General features: G+C 44.2%; 1 protein-coding gene across 2 annotated transcripts in view; it reads left to right on the forward strand.

The window, feature by feature from the left end:
• CCDC13 (coiled-coil domain containing 13) overlaps positions 1-22897 on the forward strand; it is a 67732-nt gene that overhangs the window by 40689 nt on the left and 4146 nt on the right. Inside the window, exons 13-15 of one of the 2 annotated variants that reach the window (XM_038004093.2) lie at positions 1480-1602; positions 19022-19176; positions 22656-22770. In XM_038004093.2, coding sequence (XP_037860021.2) covers positions 1480-1602; positions 19022-19176; positions 22656-22770 — 393 coding nt within the window. The remainder of the gene's footprint in view (positions 1-1479; positions 1603-19021; positions 19177-22655; positions 22771-22897) is intronic. The other variant, XM_038004095.2, reaches the window with a different exon arrangement.

Here is a 22897-nt window from a genome sequence, read left to right on the forward strand (position 1 = left end):
ACAAGGTGACCCCTTAGAGTCCCTTCCAGGCCTGTGTGGCTGTGACCTCTGCGCCACACAGAGATACAGGAGCTGCTGTGTGCCTTGGCTGCCCAGACTGCTGGTTCTCAGGCTTGTTTCTTCCACAACACACAAATACTTACTGAACCCGACCATGCGTGGGCCCTACCCTCATGGAGCTTACAGTCCCCTACCACAGGTGACAGGAACAGAAATTCACAGGCAGGAATTCACAGAATGTCCTGGCTCCAGCCAGCAGAGTGATCCCAGAGAGTATGTCTATTCGGGCTGGCGTGGTTTGAACCCACTCCCTTCAGGTGACTCTGGTGTGGTGCCTGGGATGAGGGCAGAGTGAAGAATCGGCCCTTTGCTCCTGCTCCTCCTCCGCCCACATTGTAGAACTGGGGAGATGAATGGGGCTTTCCAAACTGCAGCGCACACACAGAGCCCCTGCAGATCAGCCAGGTCAAGTGCGGGTTCTGATTCAGCAGGTCTGGGGTACAGCCTGGGATTCTGCATTTCTAACAAGCTGCTAGGAGATGCCAGAGCCACCGATTCAGAGACCACTTGTAGTAGCAAGGCCTTAGAGCATATTTAGGAGTCACAGAGGGGTCTGCAGTTCTCGGAGCCCATCTCAACCACCCCTCTCAATGTTTAGTGGGGGAACTGGGACCAAGAGAGAGGAAGAGACCTGCCCGAGACCACAAAGGAGTCAGCCCTCAGGATCACATGCCCCAGCCCAGTTCTCAGTACACTGCCCAGCTCTGCAACCTTCCCTATACCCTGTACTGCTAGAAAAGTAAGCTCAGGGTCTCACTGGGAAAAGTAGGGGCACAGCGGAGAGCAACTTGGAATGCACATGTGGGCTCTGGGGGGTTGAAGTCGGGGGGCAGAGTTTACCTTCTGTCCTGGCTCCAGCCAGCAGGTAAGGGGTTGGTAGGCAGGCCCAGTGGTAAGAGGGAAGCAGTGATGGGTTGACTTAGGGCTGGAGACAATTGAACAAGTTGCAAAGCCAAATGCCCAGGCTCCAGGAAAGTGGGCTGGGCTTGGGGATCAAGTCAGAAGATGCAGGAGGGCTGGGAGAGACTGGCAGGGACACAGAGACTGGGCACACCTGACACTGGGTAGGGCAGCCAGGCCCCAAAGGCCACACAGGTATCCAAGGCACCTCAGGTCCCCAAGAGCCACCTGCCATAGCACAAGGCTAATTCCAGCCCCCCAGAGGTCTTAGATGGATGGAGGTACCAGTGTAACTCTAGTTTTGGTAGGTTCAGCTTTGGAGTCTAGGGACTTCAGCAGGACCAGGAATGGTGGGCAAAGAAGCCAGCAAGGGAGGACCTAGAGGGACTGGGCTTGCTTCCATTGCTCTGGCTGACATTCACCCTGAATGTCCTTCTAGTCTCTCCCACCATCACAGGGATAAGTGTTATTTCTAGGCCTCGGATGACCTCTGTCCTCTGCCCTCCACCCTGGTCTCAGGTTCTCGGACTCCCCAGAACAAAAAGGCTGGCAGGCACAAGTGACAGAGATCAAGGCCCTCTGGCAGGCTGCCGAGGTGGAGCGTGACCGGCTCACCGAGTTTGTCACTGTCCTGCAGAAACGGTAACACGGCACCCAGGGATCTCTCCCATGGTCCTGCATGGGGTGGGGACTGGGGCCAGGCCTCATTTATGACTGGGTCCCTTTCACCTGAGAGCTCAGCTCCCAGTGTTGGTCCAGGGCATTCCCAGCCACAACTCATGTACCCATCCAAATACCACACAACCTTGGGGCCCTGTCATCACACTGTGTTTTGCCCTTAGGAACAGCCCCATTCTACAAGCACCCAATGGGACTGTTGTATGGCACGTGGACATTGGTGGGAGTCTCGGGAGAGAAACACCCAGGAGTAAATCAGTCAACTCAATCCATCAATAATTAAAATCTGTGATGAGCCTGGCACTGTGCTTGGTGCTGCTAGAGGGTTTGGTGGGAAGAAAACATAAGCTAGACTGACATCTGGAATCGCAAAGAGCAAGAGAGGCGCTGATAGCTGGGGAGGCAGGGAGGGAAGCACGAGGCCTGGGGCACCGGACCAGGAGATACGGTTTTCTCTAAAGGGTTGTTGACAGACTTCCATTCAGATAAATCAGTGCTCCTCGCTCAAATGATCCTTTTGGCAAGAATTGCAGGTGTCCAGGCCAACACATGGCTCAACCATGTGACCTCCACACTGAAAAATATTAAGCACACCAGTGAGTTTCTGCCCTAACAGGCCGTATCATGTATCAGTCAGGGCTCTTTGATGACAGGCAATGGAAAGTAATTCTGGCTGAATTCAGTGAAAGGCAGATTTTTGGAAGGTACTAGCAGACTCCAATGCAGAGAGCAGGAGAGGAGTCTGGGAAGGTGCAGGCATCTTGAGTAGCAGGAAACCCTGGGCAGTTCCCTGGGCCACTGAAATGGCACGGCCGAATGACTTTTAGCTCTTGTGCCTGTGGGTTCTGGGAGAGAAGGCTGAACTGGCCAATGCTGTGCCGGTGTCCACCCCACACGTGAGGGCACTCTGACTGAAGTTCCTCCGGGTGCTCACAGAATGCAGGAAGGGTAGTTTGCCAAAGGGAAAATGGGGGTACTGAGAGCAAAAGAAGGAGCTAGGGGTGCAGGGAAGGACAAAACAAAGGATGCCTGCTACTTAAATAGTGAGTAGTCAGCTTTGCTTTCATGTAGTACAGGGAAGATGTGAATTTCAGACATACTCAAGTATATGAGGAAAGCAACATTCATTCTTTTTCTATAATTGGAATATAATGGATAGTACAAGTCTTTAGTCTATCAAATAGTAGAAACATACTCAGTGCAGGCTTTCTCTAATTTCTCTTGAGTTACATCTGAGTTTGGGGGTGTGTGAAAAAGGTGACTCAGTTAGCTATTGCTGCATAACAAACCATCCCAAACCTAGTGGCTTCAAACACAATGGTTTGTGCTTTCTCACGATTCTGTGGCTTGGCTGGGTAATTCTGCTCCACATAATGTCAACTGGGGGTCACTCACTGGTCTCATGCAGCTGGCACTTCAGCAGGGATGCCTCAGTTCTCCTCCATGTGGCTTCTGTCTCCATGTGAGATCTCATTTCCAGGGCCTCTTCACGCAGGGCTGGGATTGGGGTGAGGCAAGCAAGGCACCTGGGTATGAATTGTAAAGAGGTACTCATGCCCAGTCACGTACATGCAACTCTCTGTCTGAGAATATGCTGGCCCTTTTTGGGTCCTTGGGTTCCTCCTGGACTCTGTGTCATTCTGGGGTGTTGGGGGCTCTGTGAGGCTGTGCCAGGTCCATCAACCAAGACCTGTTGCCTTTTTTCGTTGAGGTTATTGCTAACTCCCTGGGCTGTAAGAAGAAAAGGGAACCCAAGGACCTTCTGCACTCAATTCTCTCAAATCTCTTTGGTTTAAAACTAAATGTTTTAAACTAAAACCATTTAGTTATAACTAAATTGGTCAAAACTGATGATTGGCCAATTAAACCAAATTAACCATTTTAAATTAAAACTAAATGTTTTAACTAATGTTTTAAATATCCCAAAGTACAGGGCCTTCCTTTCTCAGAGATTCTCAATATCTACTCCTTTCTTTATCTACAGCGTCTGTCCCAGTCTTGCACCAGGGAGGTCTTTCTCTGCCTGGCTTCCCTTCTCCTCTACTCTGCCCTACAGTTTCCAGCTGCCTCAGTTCCCCTCCCCCACCCAGTTCCCTAATCCTGTGTGCTCATCCCAGCGAGACTGCGGTGCCCTGCCTGCCTGCCCCCACCCCACACTGCAGTGGAAAGTGCCTCAGGCAGAAAGCCAGGGCTGTGGGAGATCTCAAGTCCTTCCTTTCCTCAAGTCTTGTATCCAGTGTGTGTCTGCTCAAATCTTGTATCCAGTGTGTTTCTCCCTGTTGTCCATTGTCTGAAAACAAGTTCTTTCTTACATTTTATCCATTTTTCTAGTTACTTACAATAGGAGTTGCTAGTCTGGTTAGTTCACCATGACAAAAGTCACTAAATAGGTCTCTTATTTAAAAAGCATGTAGTCGACTTGGTTCTTAAATTTAATCTGGAAGTTTCTGTGTTTGAACAGTATCGTTTAACCCATTTTGATTTTGGTAATATTTAATCACCTTAATTAATATTTTCTATTTGCCATGATTTTTCTCTGTTCCTTTTTTCTCCTTTCTTTCCTTATTGGACTGATCAAGTTTTATTTCTCTGACTTCTTTACAAGTTTGGAAGTTAGACATTCTATCTTTGTTCTTTTAGTGGCCACCCTTAACTTTTAACATAAAACCCACCAATCTAAAGTTAGTTGGTTTTGCTACTATCACTTTAAGCAAAAGAATCCATTTAGAATGTTTTAACTTTGACTCCTCCGTTTGTGCCTTTCATGTTACTGTTTCCTAATATTTCTCTTCCACATTCTTTTTTTAAACTCTGAAATTAAACCCTCCAAAGTAAGTCTTGAATATTGAATAGTCAATATTCATTTCCTTTTGCCAACATGTTTGAAAATGTCTTCACTCACTGTTACTTCTTGTATCTCAGTCTTCCTTCTAGGTTCGCTTTCCTTCTTACTGAGATGCCCTTTAGTTCAGTGAGGCCATGTAAATAGTAAACTCTCTGAGTATTTGTTTATTTTTATTTTGTTTTATTTATTTATTTTTCTTTTCTTTTTCTGAGACCGAGTCTTTCTCTCTCACCCAGGCTGGAGTGCAGTGGCATGATCTCAGCTTACTGCAACCTCCGTCTCCCAGGTTCAAGTGATTCTAGTGCCTCAGCCTCCTGAGTACCTGGGATTATAGGTGTGAGCCACCATGCCCAGCTAATTTTTGTATTTTTAGTAGAGATGGGGTTTCGCCATGTTGACCAGGCTGGTTTTGAACTCCTAACCTCAGGTGATCCGCCTGCCTCAGCCTCTCAAAGTGCTGGGATTACAGGTGTGAGCCACCATGCCTGGCCTGTTTATTGTTAAATGTCTTTATTTTGCCTATCTTGAATGACAATTTAAGATAAATTTGGGCATAGAATTCTAAATAGATGAATATTTTTTCTCAGCACTTTGAGGCTATCCCATTGTTTTTTATCATCTACTATTGTGAAAAAGAAATCTGCTATCAGTTTTATTGTCATTCCTTAATAGATTTGTCCTTTCTCTCCGATGCTTTTTCAGATATTCTTTGTCTTTGACGCTCTGAAATTTCACTGTGATGTGTCTAGGTGTGTGTGTATATATACATGTATATGTAATATGCCCATATATTTACATATATGTATATATGTGTGACTTTACATATATGTAAATATATATATTTTACATATACATATAAATATGTATATTTACATATACATATAGATATGTGTGTATATTTTTGTATATATGTATATGTAAAGTATACATATGTAAATATATGTAAATATGTAATATGTAATTTTTTCCACTCAGAAGTTAGTGTTCTTTTTCAATCCAAGGACTTTATAAGGACTGCTATCCATATATTGCCTCTTCCCCATTCTCCCTATTCTTTTAATCTAAAATTCCTAGTCAGTATATGTTAGACTTTCTTATTCTTTCCTCCACAGCTCTTTACCCTTACTATTTTGGGCTGAATTCTGGGTGATTTCTTCAAATTAGTCTTCTAGATCACTAAATATCTTCGGTTGTGCTTCATCTACCATGAAACCTATTTTGATAACTGTATTTTTCGGTAAAAGCTCCTGTTCTCGGCCGGGCGCAGTGGCTCATGCCTGTAATCCCAGCACTTTGGGAGGCCGAGTTGGGTGGATCACCTGAGGTCAGGAGTTCAAGACCACCCTGGCCAACGTGGTGAAACCCCATCTCTACTAAAAATCCAAAAATTAGCAGACGTGGTGGCAGGCACCTGTAATCCCAGCTACTCGGGAGGCTGAAGCAGAATTGCTTGAACCCGGGAGGTGGAGGTTGCAGTGAGCCGAGATCACACTATTGCATTCCAGCCTGGGTAAAAAGAGCAAAACACCTCTGTCTCAAAAACAAAACAACAACACAAAAAAACCTTCCTGTTCTCTTTCTTATAGCATTTGTTCTTTCATTATGATTTTTGCCTTTCTCCTTTTAATAATTTTGAACTTATTCCCTTTAGAGTTTTCTACTATCTTCATTACTTAGGATCCTAAGTAGTGTCTGTCAGCTCTCCCCTTGTAGGAAATTATGTCCTTGTGTGGTTTCGATTTTTGTGATTTTTATGAGCTTATCTTTGGTGGGGCTTTTTTTCTTGTAGGAGTTCTTAGGTCATGACAATGTTTCTGTGGAGGTGTTCTGCATTTGTTTCTGTGAAGCTTTTAGGGTTTCAGTGGTCTCTGATTGGTACTTTATGCTAATTTATTGGCATAGATTTCCTGAACACATGAATGCTACCCTTGTGTTTCAGTTTCACATGATTGGTGCTTCCTTCCCTCCTCCCCATTTCCCAAGGCCCTGATAGACTACAGGCTTCCTTACTACTTTTCTGAACTTGTAGATGGATATTATCTTAGTCCTTTTTTTTTGAGACAGGGTCTCACTCTGTCACCCAGGCTGGAGTGCAGTAGTGTGATCACAGCTCACTGCAGCCTCGACTTCCTGTTCTCCAGTGATCTTCCCACCTCAGCCTCTGGAGTAGCTGGGATCACAGGCACATGCCAACATGCCCGCCTAATTTTTGTATTTGTATAGACTCACATTAAATGCATCTTTACATTTTTATGAGAGTATATCTGTATCACAAATTCCTAAAAATGAAATGGCTGAATCAAAGAATATGCACATTTAAAATGTTACAAATAATGACAAATTGACTTTTAAAAGAATCAATTTACATTCTTACCAGTAATGTGAACTATTTTTCCCCATACCCTCACAGTTACTAAGTTTTATTAATCTTTAACATTTTTTGCCAAGCTAAGAAAGGAGTGCTGAGATCTCCTTGTTTTGATCTGCTTTGCTATGACCAAAAGTGAGAATAAGTATACTCTCTTTTCCACATAACTTTTACGTTTTTTTCTTTTAACTACCTATTCATGCTGTTGCACGTGTTTTAGAGTTGTTTATATTTTTATTTGACTTATGAAAGAACACTTTAGTATTATATAAATGGTATTATGTATATAATGTGTAATATTATGTATGTTTGTCTTCATGAAGATTTTGTGTCACTGTGCTAAATTCATTCTTAGGATTCTTAGGTAGGGGGAAACCTCCTTATCTGAGTATTTTTTACCAGCATCCCCACAGTTACAGACCCCATGAAAGCAAAATTTTTAACATCAAAACACTCATCATTTGACTATTTAATATTCTTCACTTCACATTGGCATTGGGTCACTTTGGTCAGACTCTTGAAATACAATGAAAATCAATTATGAAGCAAAAAGGTAAATCTTTCAAAATACCTGGAATTTCATGAGATTGATGCACATGAGTTTGGAGAACTATTAGAATCGTAGTCAGAGACATTGACAGATTAGGATCTAGCTGAGTTAGGCCCGTTAACAATTGAAGAAAATCAGTGAGACCAGCGATTGGTCAAAAGAGAATAATCAGAATACCGAAGGGTCCTAGAGGTCTTGAAGCTGACAGACATCTGTAGATCCCACGCAGGAGGAGCAGCCTCAGGTCTGGAGAGGGGTGGAGGACGAAGAAAGAGCTGGTTTTGGTGCATATTTGCAGGAAAAGCTGTAGAGCCTCCTGATAGATTGGAAGCTGAAGATGAGGAAGAAAGAGAAGGCAAGAGTGACCCCCAGGTATCTGGGCTGAGCAACTGCATGAACGAGGATCACATTTATTGAGATATGGAAGGCACATTATGGGGGAGAAGGACAGAAATCAAGAGACTGCTTATTCCTAAAATTTCGTGGGAATTCACAATGCGATTTGCTATTTTATATGATGTTTTGCTGTTGGTTTATTATTTCTCCTATTATAAATGGAGTTAAACAAAATGTATACATTACTGAAATTCATAACAGAAAAGTGAAACCCCTCCCCCACAGTTGAGTCAATAGCTGCTGCATATTCCTTTTTGTTTTCAGTCCAGTGGCTGAATTATATTATCCTTATATTTATTTGTTTTTAAATGTTTAATTTGTTATAAATGTTTAAATTAGATTATATATTATGCATAATCTTCTGCTACTTATTTTACTTAGTATATTGCATTCTCATGTCAGTACATGTTCCTTTTATGGTTACAGAATATTTTATTGTATAAATCCACTATTATTTATTTACCATTCTTCTATTGTTGGGTTACTAGTTTCTGGTTTTAAAATACTTTATTGTGTTGTTTCCTTCTATTCTCATTTTACTTTGAGTTTTTAAAATCAGGAATAGCTACTGATTTTACCAATGCTTCTTCAGTATCTATCGGAAGGATTACATGATTTTCTCCTTTAACCTAATTCCGATGTTGAATCTTATAGCGCTAGTGTTCTTGGAACTATGTTGTGTTACTCTCTTACAATACCATTGAATTTAATTTTCTTTCTTTTTTCCTCTATTTTTACTGTGGTAGGCAGAATTCTAACATTCCCACCCCCAATATACATGCTTTATAAACTTCTCATCCCTTGAGCGTGGGCAGAACTTGTGAATGTGGTAGGATATTATTGCCACAATTATGTTAACTTACATGGCAAAGGGGATTTTGCAGAGCTATGTAAGGTTACTCATCAGATGACTTTGAGTTAATCAAACAGGAGACTCTCTGAGTGGGCCTGACCTAATCATATGAGTCCTTTTAGTCTGAGTCTAGCAGTCAGAGATAGAGGAAGCCAGAGTGGAAGCATCATTTTCTTACTGGCCTTGAAGACATTCTCCTGCAAACTGTTACAGGAAAGGGGGTTTTGATCCAGACCCCAAGAGAGGGTTCTTGGATCTCATTCAAGAAAGAATTCAGGGCGAGTCCACAGCACAAAGCAAAAGCAAGTTTATTAAGAAAGTAAAGGTATAGGCCGGGTGCGGTGGCTCATGCCTGTAATCCCAGCACTTTGGGAGGCCAAGACGGGCGAATCACGAGGTCAGGAGATCGAGACCATCCTGGCTAACTCGGTGAAACCCCGTCTCTACTAAAAATACAAAAAAATTAGCCAGGCGTAGTGGCAGGCGCCTGTAGGCCCAGCTACTCGGGAGGCTGAGGCAGGAGAATGGCATGAACCCGGGAGGTGGAGCTTGCAGTGAGCTGAGATCCCGCCACTGCACTCCAGCCTGGGTGACAGAGCGAGACGCCGTCTCAAAAAAAAAAAAAAAAAAAGAAAGTAAAGGAATAAAAGAATGGCTACTCCACAGGCACAGCAGTCCCCAGGGCTGCTGGTTGTCCATTTTTATGGTTATTTCTTGATGATATGCTAAACAAGAGGTGGATTATTCATGCCTCCCCTTTCTAGACCATGTAGGGTAACTTCCTGATGTTGCCATGGCATCTGTAAACTGTCATGGTGCTGGTGGGAGTGTAGCAGTGAGGACAACCAAAGGTCAGTCTCATTGCCATCTTGGTTTTGGTGGGTTTTGGCCAGCTTCTTTACTGCAAACTGTTTTATCAGCAGGGTCTTTATGACCTGTATCTTGTGCCAACTTCCTATCTCATCCTGTGACTTAGAATGCCTTAACCCTCTGGGAATGCAGCCCAGCAGGTTTCAGCCTTATTTTATCCAGCTCCTCTTTAAGATGGAGTTGCTCTGGTTCAAATGCCTCTGACATTTTCCCCCATCCCTTTTATAGGAGAATCATTAATCCTTAGGGTTGCAGAGGGATGAAGATCCATCTTTTGTAACTTCTCCAGGCTGAATGGGGTGATGATATTCCTCCCTCTTGTGTTCAGGGTAGTGAGGAGCTCAGTCAGAAAGCATCAGTATGGTGAGGGCCATTCATAACTCTTGAGTCCAACAAAATGTGGTATCTGGAGGATTAATAAGTGTTCAATTTAAGAAAACATTCAGTAAGCTCATCCTGCATTCCTCTACAAAGAGTACAACAGCAATATATTCCACAACAGTAAAGCAAGATAAGTAAAATTATCTCAAGTAAACTAAAGTAGAATGCTTTCCATGAACTGGCCAACTGTTGGAACCAAGCTGATATGGGGTTGCTAGCCAATTCCAATACATGCCCAGAATTAGAATACTGATCCAGATTTTTACATGACCCATCTCTCGTGTTTCTTCTGAGCAGCAGTCGGAGATCACTGGTTGGTTCACAGGAATAAACAAGGTCAGTTGCCCAAGGGGTTTTTATTGGCTCTATGAGTCAAATTTGATTCCTTAAAGGAAAGCACACCATTCCAATCAAAGTTTTGGTAAAATAACCAATTTCTCCAATTGTGTCCTCTTGCAAAAGAAAACAGATTCATATTGCACTTATGCAAATAATTGCATTGCCATAAGTTAAGAATACTCACACATAGTTTCCAAATTCTGGAGAAATCAGGTAGATAGAAACAAATATGTTCCAAATTCTGTTCACAGGAGTATACTTTACTCAATTGTTAACAGCTGAAAAGTTTCCTTGACTCTGAGAAACAAAGCAAAGGATCAGCAACATTTTAAACAAAATTAAAAAGATAACTTTAGACTTCTACAGTTTAGTACATGCAGTTAACTTCTGTTTGATATTCAGGAACATTTCAGCTCTCCACAAGTCCTGAAAGTTTTTTCCTCTATTCTAATGTTGCAATTTCCAAAGTTATCAGAAACTTGCATTTAAGAACGTCTGTCAAAATCCTGTAGTTGATTATAAACCACCTTCTAAAGATGATTAAAACAAGAAAACAATTGTAGATGATAAAAAGTCTTAGGACAGCAACTATTAAATGCACAATTGACTAGGAAATTTTGGTTACCTCTGTGGCACACATGATTTTATGTAATAATTATCGATAACATACATTAAGTCCTATCAGAATTATAGGAGTTTTAAAAATAATTTTGGAACATATACCTGTAACACATTTATACAAATATTGTCCAAAGAAAGCCAAGCACTATTTCATATTTGACAATGCTTTCTATATGATTTTTATACCAAATAAGCCAAATCTTACTGTTGCATTAGTGCATTATTGATGTCAAATCCAATTCTTAATAAAACCTTATAGATAAATTTATTTAATCTTAATCAGTTTCACCATAAGGTAAGATTCTTACAAACTTTGTATAACCCTTTACAAGTTTTTGTTAAAGAGATCATAGGCAGGTTTTTGCTCTAAGAAAAAACCTGTTGTGCTTTTATTCCAATGTTTAATTGATGGAAAAACTGAATAATACTCCTTTAACTTTAGTCAGTATGTTCACACACAGAATTTCTTTTACAATTAATTTTTCACAAACCTTCCACGATTTGCTTAAACCTTTAGTTTTATTCTAACTTAAAACAATCCTTTAACCTTTAATCTAGGCAAGAAAAATCCACATTCCCATGACTTCTTATAATTTTTCACCAAAAACACATTTCACTTTCTTTACACACCTTGCATGTAAAACTGTTTCTTCAGTAGTCTCAGTTACATGTTACAGTGGCAACTCTTAGCAACTTTTACTTTTGGTGAAAACCTTGGTGGGTTTGGGATTTTAATTATGTACTAGTATGGAGCCTAGGACAGCAAACAGAAGTGCAGATAAGGTCTGACTCTTTCTAGCGTCTAACTTCTAATGTGTCCCAGGCCTTAACCTAGCTGTAAAGCAGGTAAGTCATACAGTTAGGAGTCATAATGGCATTTTACGAAGCATTTAGGAGGTCTAACAAGCTTCAAATTATACAACATTTCTTGCATAAATTTCCTTTTTTTAAGCAAGTAGTCATTTTACTTTAAGACAAGAATTTACCATGAAACATCCTTTCTTACATAAAATCTCTTTTCTTTATAACCATCTTTGCATAGCTAGGGGGCATGGCTAATTCCACATGTCCCCAGGCCTTATGTAGAATCTAATGCTCCAAAGTAGATAAATTGAACAATTTTCAAAAGTCAAAGAAGCAATTTATGATCCTAAAGAATTTAGTAAATGTAATATCTGACCTGCATAATTTAGACTAAATGTTTACATTTTTGAAGACATTTTTATTTTACCAATAATCTTTAAAATTCCTTTTATTTCCCCAAAATTACTTAAGTCATATGAAATAAAAGACATTATGTTTTTTACTTTTCTGATAAAATATTTAAGCTCTTATTATTTTCAAACCAATTAGTTAAAGCTCTTTCATGTATAAACATCACACAAACAATACATATAAATACAGACAGAAGATAAATAACTCATCCCCTGAGCTGGAAATTGAACCCTGAACCCAGGCTGCCATTGTGAAAAGAGAAAGCATAGCCACATGGTTACAAGGTCAAGCTCCCAAGGATTTACAAGACAAGAAGGAAACCTCATCCAGTGTTTTGAGGGATATGCAGCAAAGTTTGTAACTGACCAGTTTGCTGGGCCGTCTTGAAAAGCAGGTTTATGGGTGTCCTAAGCCTGTGTTCCATCATACGGTACCCCTCCTTATGACGGAACAATACAGAAAAACACATAAAGCACACCAGATTCGCTGCAGCTTAAGAGTAGCCTCACAAATCCTTTTTCCGATTAATTAAAACTTTACAGGAGATAAACAATGACTTTTACCAATCTGCACAGAGAGAGAAAGAGGAAAGCATTGCCTGAGGCAGAGTGGGGAAGAGAGGCCAGAGAAAGACCCACCCATTGCAGCGACACTGAAAAGTTCAGGCGGCTGCTTGTCAGTAGTGAAGGGATCTTTTCTAGCAGTCCCATCAGCTCTTAGCTTTCCCTTTTAGGGAAGAAAAAGCTCCCCATGTCCCACAGTCCTGTACATGCCTAATCTTGTCACCCACAGCCATCCGCAAAGAGTGCAAGACAGATTAATCCAAAGAGAATAGCAGTTAACATCCCATCGTGCCAAACTCATTTTTAGCTGAAAGGGACTTTACCCAGAGGAACTTTACTGAGAGGGGCCGCTAACCCCCTACAGCTTAGAAGGGACTCTAACCCTCCTAAGTTGGGCCTCTAACCCAAGGTCAGTCAAGCGTCTTTGTTTTTTTACTAAGAGGGGCCTCTAACCCACTTTGTCTTAGGAGAGACTCTTAACTCCCCTAAATTGGGCCTCTAACCCAATCCCATCCTTTACCCAGGTTAATGCACCCCACTTACCCAAAGTCGTCCAATCAATGCTGAAGTCTATTTCCTTTGGGTTGGGGGTTCTCCTCAGTGTCCTCCCTTCTGTGGTTCACCAGAAAGATGTTACTGGATCCCACCACTTACCTAAAGTTAGCCTTTGGGCTATAGTCACTTCCGTAGTCACCAGGAAGATGTTACAGGAACCCAACACTTACCCAAAGTTAACATTTGAAGTGGCGGTTTCCTCACTTTAGTCCCTTCAGTGGCCACCAGAAAGATGTTACAGGAAAGGGGTCCTGATCCAGACCAAAGAGAAGGTTCTTGGATCTTGTGCAAGAAAGAATTCAGGGCGAGTCCACAGCGCAAAGCAAAGGCAAGTTTATTGAGAAAGTAAAGGAATAAAAGAATGGCTACTCCACAGGCACAGCAGTCCCCAGGGCTGCTGGTTACCCGTTTTTATGGTTATTTCTTGATGATTTGCTAAACAAGGGGTGGATTATTTATGCCTCCCCTTTCTAGGCCATACAGGGTAACTTCCTGACATTGCCATGGCACCTGTAAACTGTCATGGTGCTGGTGGGAGCGTAGCAGTGAGGACAGCCAGAGGTCACTTTCATCATCATCTTGGTTTTGGTGGGTTTGGACCAACTTTTTTACTGTAACCTGTTTTATCAGCAGGGTCTTTATGATCTGTATCTTGTGCTGACCTCCTATCTCAATCCTGTGACTTAGAATGCCTTAACCCTCTGGGAATGCAGCCCAGTAGGTTTCAGCCTTATTTCACCCAGCTCCTCTTTAAGATGGAGTTGCTCTGGTTCTAACGCCTCTGACAAAACCACTATGCTTTGGAGAGAACAACATGGCGGTGGATGATTGTGGATTATGTCATAGCAACACAAAATGGACGAAGACACACCCTTAGGCCCAGCTGGGTAACATACCTGAACTCTAGAATAAGGAGAAAAATCTAGGAGCTGACAGCCACCCAAGTCATTAGCCAGCAAGAAAATGGAGACCACAGTCCTACAACTATAGGGGACTAACTTCTGCTAACAACCTGATTGAGCTTGGAAAATGATCCCATGCCTCAGATCAGATAGCTACTCCTTCTGACACCTTGACTTCGGTAACGTAAGACACTGACAAATTAGCTAAGCCAACCTTGGACTTCTAACCTACAGAAACTGTGAAATAATAAATCTGTGCGGTGTATGTATGTTTTAATTGTGGTAAACTATATACACCAAACACTTGTCATTTTAACCATTAAAAGTGTACAATTCAGTGGCATTAATTACATTAACAATACTGTGCAACCATTATCACTATTTCCAAACTTTTCATAACCACAAACAGAAACTCTATCACTATTAAGCAATAGCTCCTCATACCGCACCCCGCAAGCCCAGCATCTAGTAACCTCTTTACTTTTTTTTTTGAGTCAGAGTCTCAATCTGTCACCCAGTCCAGAGTGCAACGGCGTGATCTTGGCTCACTGCAAGCTCCACCTCCCGGATTCAAGCAATTCTCCTGTCTCAGCCTCACAAGTAGCTAGGACTCCAGGCGCCCACCACCACGCCCAGCTAATTTTTGTATTTTTGGAAGAGATGGGGTTTTGCCATGTTGGCCAGGCTGGTCTTGAACTCCTGACCTCAGGTGATCCACCCGCCTCAGCCTCCCAAAGTGCCGGGATTACATGCATGAGCCACCACGCCCAGTCAGTAACCTCTTTTCTATGAATTTGCCTAGTCTAGATATTTTGTATAAGTGGAGTCATACAATATTTACCCTTTTGCGTCTGGCTTATCTCACTTGGCACAGTGTTTCCAAGGTTCATTCATATGGTAGCATATGTCAGAACTTCATTCCTTTTTATGGCGGAATAATATTTTATTGTGTGTATATACCACGTTTTGTCTGTCCATTCTTCTGTTGATGGACACTTGGATTGTTTCCACCTTTTTGGCTATTGTGAATAATGCTACAAGAACATTGCTGTACAAGTACCTGTTTGAGTCCTCGTTTTCAATTCTAGAAGTGGAATTGTTTGATCATATGGTAATTTTATGGTTAGCATTTTTTTTTCTTTTCTTTTTTTTTTTTTTTTGAGACGGAGTCTCGCTCAGTCGCCCAGGCTGGAGTGCAGTGGCGCAATCTCGGCTCACTGCAAGCTCCGCCTCCCGGGTTCACACCATTCTCCTGCCTCAGCCTCCCAAGTAGCTGGGACTACAGGTGCCCGATGCCACACCCGGCTAATTTTTTGCATTTTTAGTAGAGATGGGGTTTCACCGTGTTAGCCAGGATGGTCTTGATCTCCTGACCTCGTGATCCGCCTGCCTCAGCCTCCCAAAGTGCTGGGATTACAGGCGTGAGCCACTGCACCCGGCGTATGGTTAGCTTTTTAAGGAGCCACCAAACTTTTCCACAAAACTCTTCCACTTTATGGTCCCACCAGCAGTGTACAAGGGTTTTAATTTCTCTACACCCTCACCAACACTTATTATTTTCCTTTCTTTCAATTATAGCCATCCTAGTAGGTTTGAAATAATACCTCTTTGTGATTTGGATTTGCTTTTACCTAATGGCTAATGATGTTGAGCATCTATTTGTGTGCTTATTGGCCATTTGTATATTTTCTTTGGAGAAACACAAGTCTTTTGCCTACTTTTTAATTGGGTTGTTTGTCCTGTTGTTGAGTTGTAGGAGCTCTTTATGTTTTTTGGAAAATTTGTGTTGTTTTATGTCACCATTTGTGGTAACTTGTTATGCAGCAGTACTAATACATTTACCCTATTATTAACTGTGAAATCAAGTTTTTTATAAACTTATAGGAAGCCATCTATTTTTTCTATATTGTGGAATTGTCAGAATAGCAAGAATGATTGGTTTCCTTGGAGGTTAGATAAAACTTTCTTGAGAACCTGGCTTGACTTGATTTTTTGTGTTTTTTTGGAGGTAGATCTTTGACAACCTTTTTTCAAATTTAGATTTTCTGTCTTCTTGAAGTAGTATTAGTACATCTCTTGGTTACTTACAGAATTAAACGTAATAATGCTGATGCAGTGCCTTAACACAGTAGTCAGTACGTGGAAAGCACTCAAAAAAAGTGTTAGCTGTGCTGTTGTTATAAGATTTTTCTCCTTATCTTGGAGTTCAGGTATGTTACCCAGCTGTGTCTAAGGATGTGTCTTAGTCCATTTTGTGTTTCTATAACAGAATACCACAGACTGAGTAATTTATAAAGAAAATAAATTTATTTCTCACAGCTCTGGAGGCTGGAAAGTCCATTATCAAGGTGCCAGCATCTGACAAGGGCCTTCTTGCAGCATCCCATGGTGGAAGGCAGAAGGGAAATGACACAGGGAGATCTGAAGTGGGGACAAAGTTATCCTTTATCAGAAACCCACTCTCACGATAACTAACACACTCCACTACTGACTAGTGGAACTTTCTGTGATGATGGAGTTGTTCAGTATCTGTACTGACCAATACAACTGCCATTAGCCACTTGTGGCTTTTAAGAACTTGAAATATCACTAGTGTGACTGAGGAACTGAATTTTTATGCAATTTTCATGAACCTTTTTTTTTTTTATTTGTGTCGAGACAGAGCCTCACTCTGTTGCCCAGGCCAGAGTACAGTGGTGCGATCTTGGCTCACTGCGACCTCTGCCTCCCAGGCTCAAGTGATCCTCCTACCTCAGCCTTCCAAGTAACTGGGACTACAAGCACGTGCCACCATGCCAGGCTTATTTTTGTACTTTTTTGCAGAGATGGGTTTTTGCCATGTTGTCTAGACTGGTCTTGAACTCCTGGGCTCAAGTGATCCACCCACCTCTGCCTCCCAAAGCACAGGAGTGAGCCATCATGCATGGCATGAACTTTAATTTTTTTTTTTTTTTTTAGATGGAGTTTCGCTCTTGTTGCCCAGCTGGAGTACAATGGCACAATCTCAGCTCAGTGCAACCGGCACCTCCCTGGTTCAAGCAATTCTCTTGCCTCAGCCTCCCAAAGTAGTTGGGATTACAGGAGCATGTCACCACACCCAGCTAATTTTTTTTTTTTTTTTTGTATTTTTAGTAGAGATGGGGTTTCACCATGTTGGCCAGGCTGGTCTCGAACTTCTGACCTCAGGTGATCCACCCACCTCGGCCTCCCAGAGTGCTGGGATTACAGATATGGGCCCCCGCGCCCAGCCCCTGAACTTTAATTGTAATAGCTACATGTGGACATGAACCTGGCAGTCGCTGTGTTGGGCAGCACAGTTCTATCATATTCTATCACGTTCTATAGTATGAATATGTTACCATTTATTTGTTTGTCCCCTGATGATGGGCCTTTAGGTTGTTTTGGGTTTTTGCTTTTGCAAATAAAATTTCAAGGGATATGCTTAAATATGTGTTAGTAGCTGTGTACTGTGTTACTATACAGCTTTTTATTAGTAGTTGTATACTGTTCAGAATTGTTGCCATTCTGTTCCTTTTGACCCTTCACCAAGGTGGAAAGATCACTTCCTCCAGTTTCAAGGCTGCCCCTCTAATTTGCAGGTATGCATGTAACTCTTGGCTTGGGTTAGATCTCAGGGAGTTTCGGCTTCCTCACTGAACCTTTAGTATCATAGAAGTCTGAAATGGCACACCTAGCCACAGGAAGGACCTAAGCTCAAGCTCCAGTGAGATTAGACAAGTGCTTCATGTGAAATAACCTTTATAACAGGCATGTAGAAAACAAAACGATAAGCTTAAGATAATCACTAACTCCAAGAAAAGCAAACAATTAAATGAGAAAGGACATGTGACACTGTGCATCATGGCTCTGACTAATTGTCCTAATGTAGACAGGCTTTTGGTGTCTATGCCCTTTGCTCCCTGCTGTTATGCCTGTGAGTGCTTTATGTTACATGAAAAAGAGATTTTGCAGATATGATTATTGTTATGGACCCTAAAATGGGAAGATTATCCTGGATTATCTGGTGGGCTCAATCTAATCTTTTGAGCCCTTAAAAGCAGAGAAATATCTCCATCTGGGATTATTCAGAGAGATGCTGTGGAGGAAGTCAGAGAGGGTAGAGATTCAAAGCGTGATAAGGGTATCTAGCTGGCTTTAAAGATGGAGGGGGCAAGGTAGCTCCTAGAAGCTGAAATTGACCAACAGCCTGCAGGGAACAGGGACCTCAGTCCTTCAACTACCTGGAACTGGATTCTCTCAGCACTCTGAATGGGCCTGAAAGTGGATTTTCCCCTGGAACCTCCAGATAAGAGCCCAGGTCAGCCAACCCCTTGATTTTGGCTTGTGAAACCAGAAGCAGAGAAACCCATTGAGCTTGCCAGACTTCCGACTTACATAACTTTGAGATAATAAATTTGTGTTGTTTTAAGCTGCTAAATTTATGGTAATTTGTTATAGCTGTGATAGAAAACTGATACACCACCTAATATCAATTCATCCAAAAATGTGTAGAGGTGATTCTGTTTGGTAGGGGGAGAGTACTAAAATAAAACTAAATTCTCATTTTCCATGACAGGAAGTCAAAAGATTATATTTAAACCTTTAAAAAATAGCAACATAAGCGTCTGTAGAAATATAGCAGTAAATGTTAAAAGAAACAGCTAGAAGTTTTATAAGTGATTGCTTTTGGAGAGCAGGAATTGGGAATGATGGGGCTGGGAGTAGGCTGATAATTTTTAAATTTTAACCTTGGAGAGAACCGTATGGTGTTTAAATGCATGTTCCTGTGTTACTGCAATGAAAATGAAGAGGTCCCATCGCCACCAATGTAAGATGTGCCCATCTCTCTAAGGGCCTGAGCAAGTGGGGTGGGGGCTGCCTCTGCCTACCAGGTCATGTGGCATCCCCTCCTCTCTAATCACCAGGGTGGAGGAGAGCAACAGCAAGCTCCTGGAGTCAGAGAGGAAGCTGCAGGAGGAGCGACACCGCACCGTGGTGCTGGAGCAACATCTGGAGAAGATACGCCTGGAGCCAGGGAAGGCATCGGCCTCCCAGAGAGCAGCCCCCAGGACGAAAACTGGTAGGGGCCAGGGCAGGAGTCTCAGTGCAGCGGGTGGGGCAGTGTTGCTGCTAACAGAGGAGCCAGGCAGCTGCACTGTTCAGCCCGTCAGTGAGTGTGTGAGCGTGTGAGCGTGTGGGAGGCAGAGCCTCCATCAAGGTGGAGCTATGCCTGCCCCCGCTGCGGGGTGTCCTTTTCCCTGGGCCTCCTGTTCAGAAGCAGGAGCCCCAGAGCTCCACTGGCTCATGTGGCCCTGGCCTTCCCACCTGTAAGCCCTCAGCATGAGGTGGCAGTGCTGAATGCCCCCAGCCACCACCTCCTCTGGACCCCCACCCCCAGCCCTCAGCCCTCTATCCTGAGCTGAATTCATTAAAAGTGATCATGAGGCACAGCTGGTCTACTGGGGCAGCCCAAGCCGCAGTGGCTGAAGCAGGGGAGGAGTCCCTTTCTGCCTCCTGCAGCGGTCAAGTTGATATAAGCAGGAAATAGCCTCACCAGAGGTTTGGGGACCCAAGCTCCCTCTATTTTGTGGCTCCACTGTTCTCAACATGCAGCTTCCATCTCCTGGTCTATAATGACTGCCTGAGCTTTCCCATCAGCAGCAGGAAGGGGAGAAGGGAAGGAGACAAACTTCTCCTTACCTTTTACGGTTGCATGTGTCACTTCTGCTCTCATCCCACCAGCCAGATCCCAGACAGTTGGGCATAGCCAGGTGCAGAGGGAAGCTGGGAAATGCTGTCCTTAACTGAAAGGTCTATCACTCTAACACAGTGGTTCTCAAGGTGCAGTGTTCAGACCAGCAGCAACAGCATCTTGTGGGGCTGGGGCAAGCTGGAGGATGCCAAAGCCAGAAGCCACTTCTGCGATGGCTGACTCCCAGGGAGGAAGGGTCTCCAGTGTGGAGGGGCTGGGCCTGCCTCCCTTGGACCTCCCATCCCACCCATCCCAGCACCCTCCAGGCTCTGGAGTGGAGGTGCTACTGCCCCCACTGCACCCTCTCTCAACATCCCAGTAGCCCCCCAACCCCTCCCCAGCCAAGGATGGTCAGACCCTTGGTCTCAGTGCTCAGCCCAGATGAGGTCAGAATGTTTCCGAAGGGTATGCCAGAAGTAGGGCACAAAGAGTGGGTTGAGGCCACCTGCTTTCTCTTCCTCCACCAGCGGGGCCAGGAGCTTCTGCGAATCCAGGCTGAGAAGGAAGAGTCCCTGGGGCTTAGCCTTGCTGACCCTCCTAGACTCTCAGGAATATGTTCCCTAGGAGTGTGGCTTCTCCAGGCTGGGGCTTACCTCCTGCAGGGCAGCAGGACTTCCAACCAGGGAGAGCTAAGCCACAGCAGGCAAGTCACTTTGTTCTGTGCTGGACAGTGAGGGCAGCTGCCTGAGGGAAAGTGTCCAGGTGGCCTCTGCTGCCTACTGGCCTGTAACATGAGCAAACTCCTGCCCCTCTGGTGAGCAGAGCACCACCTCCCCGCCTCCCCTTGGCCCCTCTGTAAAACGAGGAGGCTGGATTTACAATTCAGCCCCCCGTGGCAGTCTCACTCCAGTTGCGGGGAGCTAGATATCTGAGCAGAGATGGAGGAACGGGGAGGGGATGTGGCCTGCAGATCCCCGAGGGAAGAACAAGTGTTGGTGCATGGAAACTTAGCTGAAGGCTTGGAGGAAGAGCCTGAGACAGGGAGGCTGGAGTGGTCCGATCACACAGGGCCTTGAGAGCCAAATAGAATTCACTGAGGCTGCCAAGGCTCTAGAGGCAGAAATGATTATCCCTTTTTTTCAACTAAGGAAATCAGCTCAGAGAGGGTGATTGTTTGCCCGAGGCCTCTCAGCAGAGGGCGAAAGCCAGGTCTGCTGATGCCAACTGATTTACTGTGGTCATGCCACCTCTGAGGGCCTTTTCAGCACCAGGGGTTTCTGATGCTGTGATTTGGATTTTGCCCAAGTTCGCCACCAGTTGAGCTTTGTCTCTTTTTTTTTTTTTTTTTGAGACAGTCTTGCTCTGTCCCTCAGGCTGGAATGCAGTGGTGCGATCTCAGATCACTGCAACCTCCACCTCCCTGGTTCAAACAATTCCCCTGCCTCAGCCTCTTAAGTAGCTAGGATTACAGGGGTTCGCCACCACACCCTGCTCATTTAGGTATTTTTAGTAGTGATGGGGTTTCACCATGTTGGCCAGGCTGGTCTTGAACTCCTGACCTCAAATAATCCACCCCCCTCGACCTCCCAAAGTGCTGGGATTACAGGCGTGAGCCACCGCACCCGGCCGAGGCTCTGTTTTTGATTCCCTGTGTCACAGGGCTTAGAAAATCCCATCAGGCTGAACAAGCAGTTCCTATCCAGGGCAGCCCTAGTTGGGGATGTGGAGGTGCTCAATGGTCGGAATAAGCCAAGAACAGCTTAGCGGTGTCCCCTGGAGCCAGGAAAGGCCCTGAAGAATATTCAGTCTAGCCCCTGTAGAAGGCAGAGCCACTCTGCCGCCTCCCCAGCAACGAGACAGGTTTACACAAGACTAGTCTTGAGGTGCACGCCACCATGCCCGGCTAACTTTTTTGTGTTTGTAGTAGAGACAGGGTTTCACCATGTAGGCCAGACTGGTCTCAAACTCCTGATCTCAGGCAATCTGCCCCCACTTGGCCTCCCAGAGTGCTGGGACCACCCGCCTCCCCCAGCCACTTTGTCTCCTTTTTGTGAGCATTCTGTACCCCTCAACTCCAGTGCCCTGGATCCCCTGCTTCCTAGTATGAAGCTGATGGCCTGGATGGGGACCACTGGTATGAAGGCATCAGGTACAGTGACAACCTAGACTCGGGCTCAGCCTGCAGGCCAGACCTCAGGCTCAGCTGCCTTCTCTTTTTGAAAACAAATTACCAGGCTGGGCATGGTGGTTTACGCCTGTAATCCTGGCACTTTGGGAGGCCAAGGTGGACGGATCACTTGAGGCCAAGAGTTTGAGACAGGCTGGCCAACATGACAAAACCCTGTCTCTGCAAAAAATACAATAATTAGCTGGGCAGGTGGCAGGCACCTGTTGTCCCAGCTACTCGGGAGGCTGAGACACGAGAATCACTTGAACCTGGGAGGCGCAGATTGCTGTGAACCGAAATTTTGCTACTGCACTCCAGCCTGGCAACAGAGCAAGACTCTGTCTCAGAAAAAAAAAAAGAAAAAGAAAAAGAAATAAAGAAACGAAAAGAATAAAAGAAAACAAATTACCAGAAACTTGTAAAGTATAGAGATGGAGACAGGGTGGTGAGGAACCACCTTGATACAGAGCGGGCAGAGTCAGGGCTGTAGCAGAGGCCAAAGCCAGGGGCAGAGGCATGCAGAGGAGGCATCAGGGAGGGCTTTGGAGGGAGGCAGAGCTCAAAGTTGTCCTGCACCCCAAAGGCGGTGTAGCGTTTTACCATGTGGAAGAGCAGGCAGTGGGCAATGCGGGGAGGAGAAGCAGGGTGCTAGCACAGGGCTGTGGCCTCCTCACAGAAAGTGGTTGCTACTGCCCCACAGGTCTGCCCACCTCTAACAACAGGCAAAACCCAAGCGGGAGTGAGAAGAAGGACCCACCCTTTGCCCAGCTCTCCGATGTGCCCGTGGAATCCCAAATGGAAGAGCTGACAACCAGGTGCTCCCCTGCCCCACCTTCCTGAAAGGGTAGGGTTGTCTGGGTGGAGGTGCCTCCATGGGCGGAGGGACTGTGTCCCTCCCCTTGCACTTTTGACTCATTTGCCCAGAAGCTGGTCCTGCTTGGT

Source organism: Chlorocebus sabaeus, chromosome 22 (genome assembly GCF_047675955.1).
Source record: "Chlorocebus sabaeus isolate Y175 chromosome 22, mChlSab1.0.hap1, whole genome shotgun sequence".
In the NCBI taxonomy this organism is placed as follows: domain Eukaryota; kingdom Metazoa; phylum Chordata; class Mammalia; order Primates; family Cercopithecidae; genus Chlorocebus; species Chlorocebus sabaeus.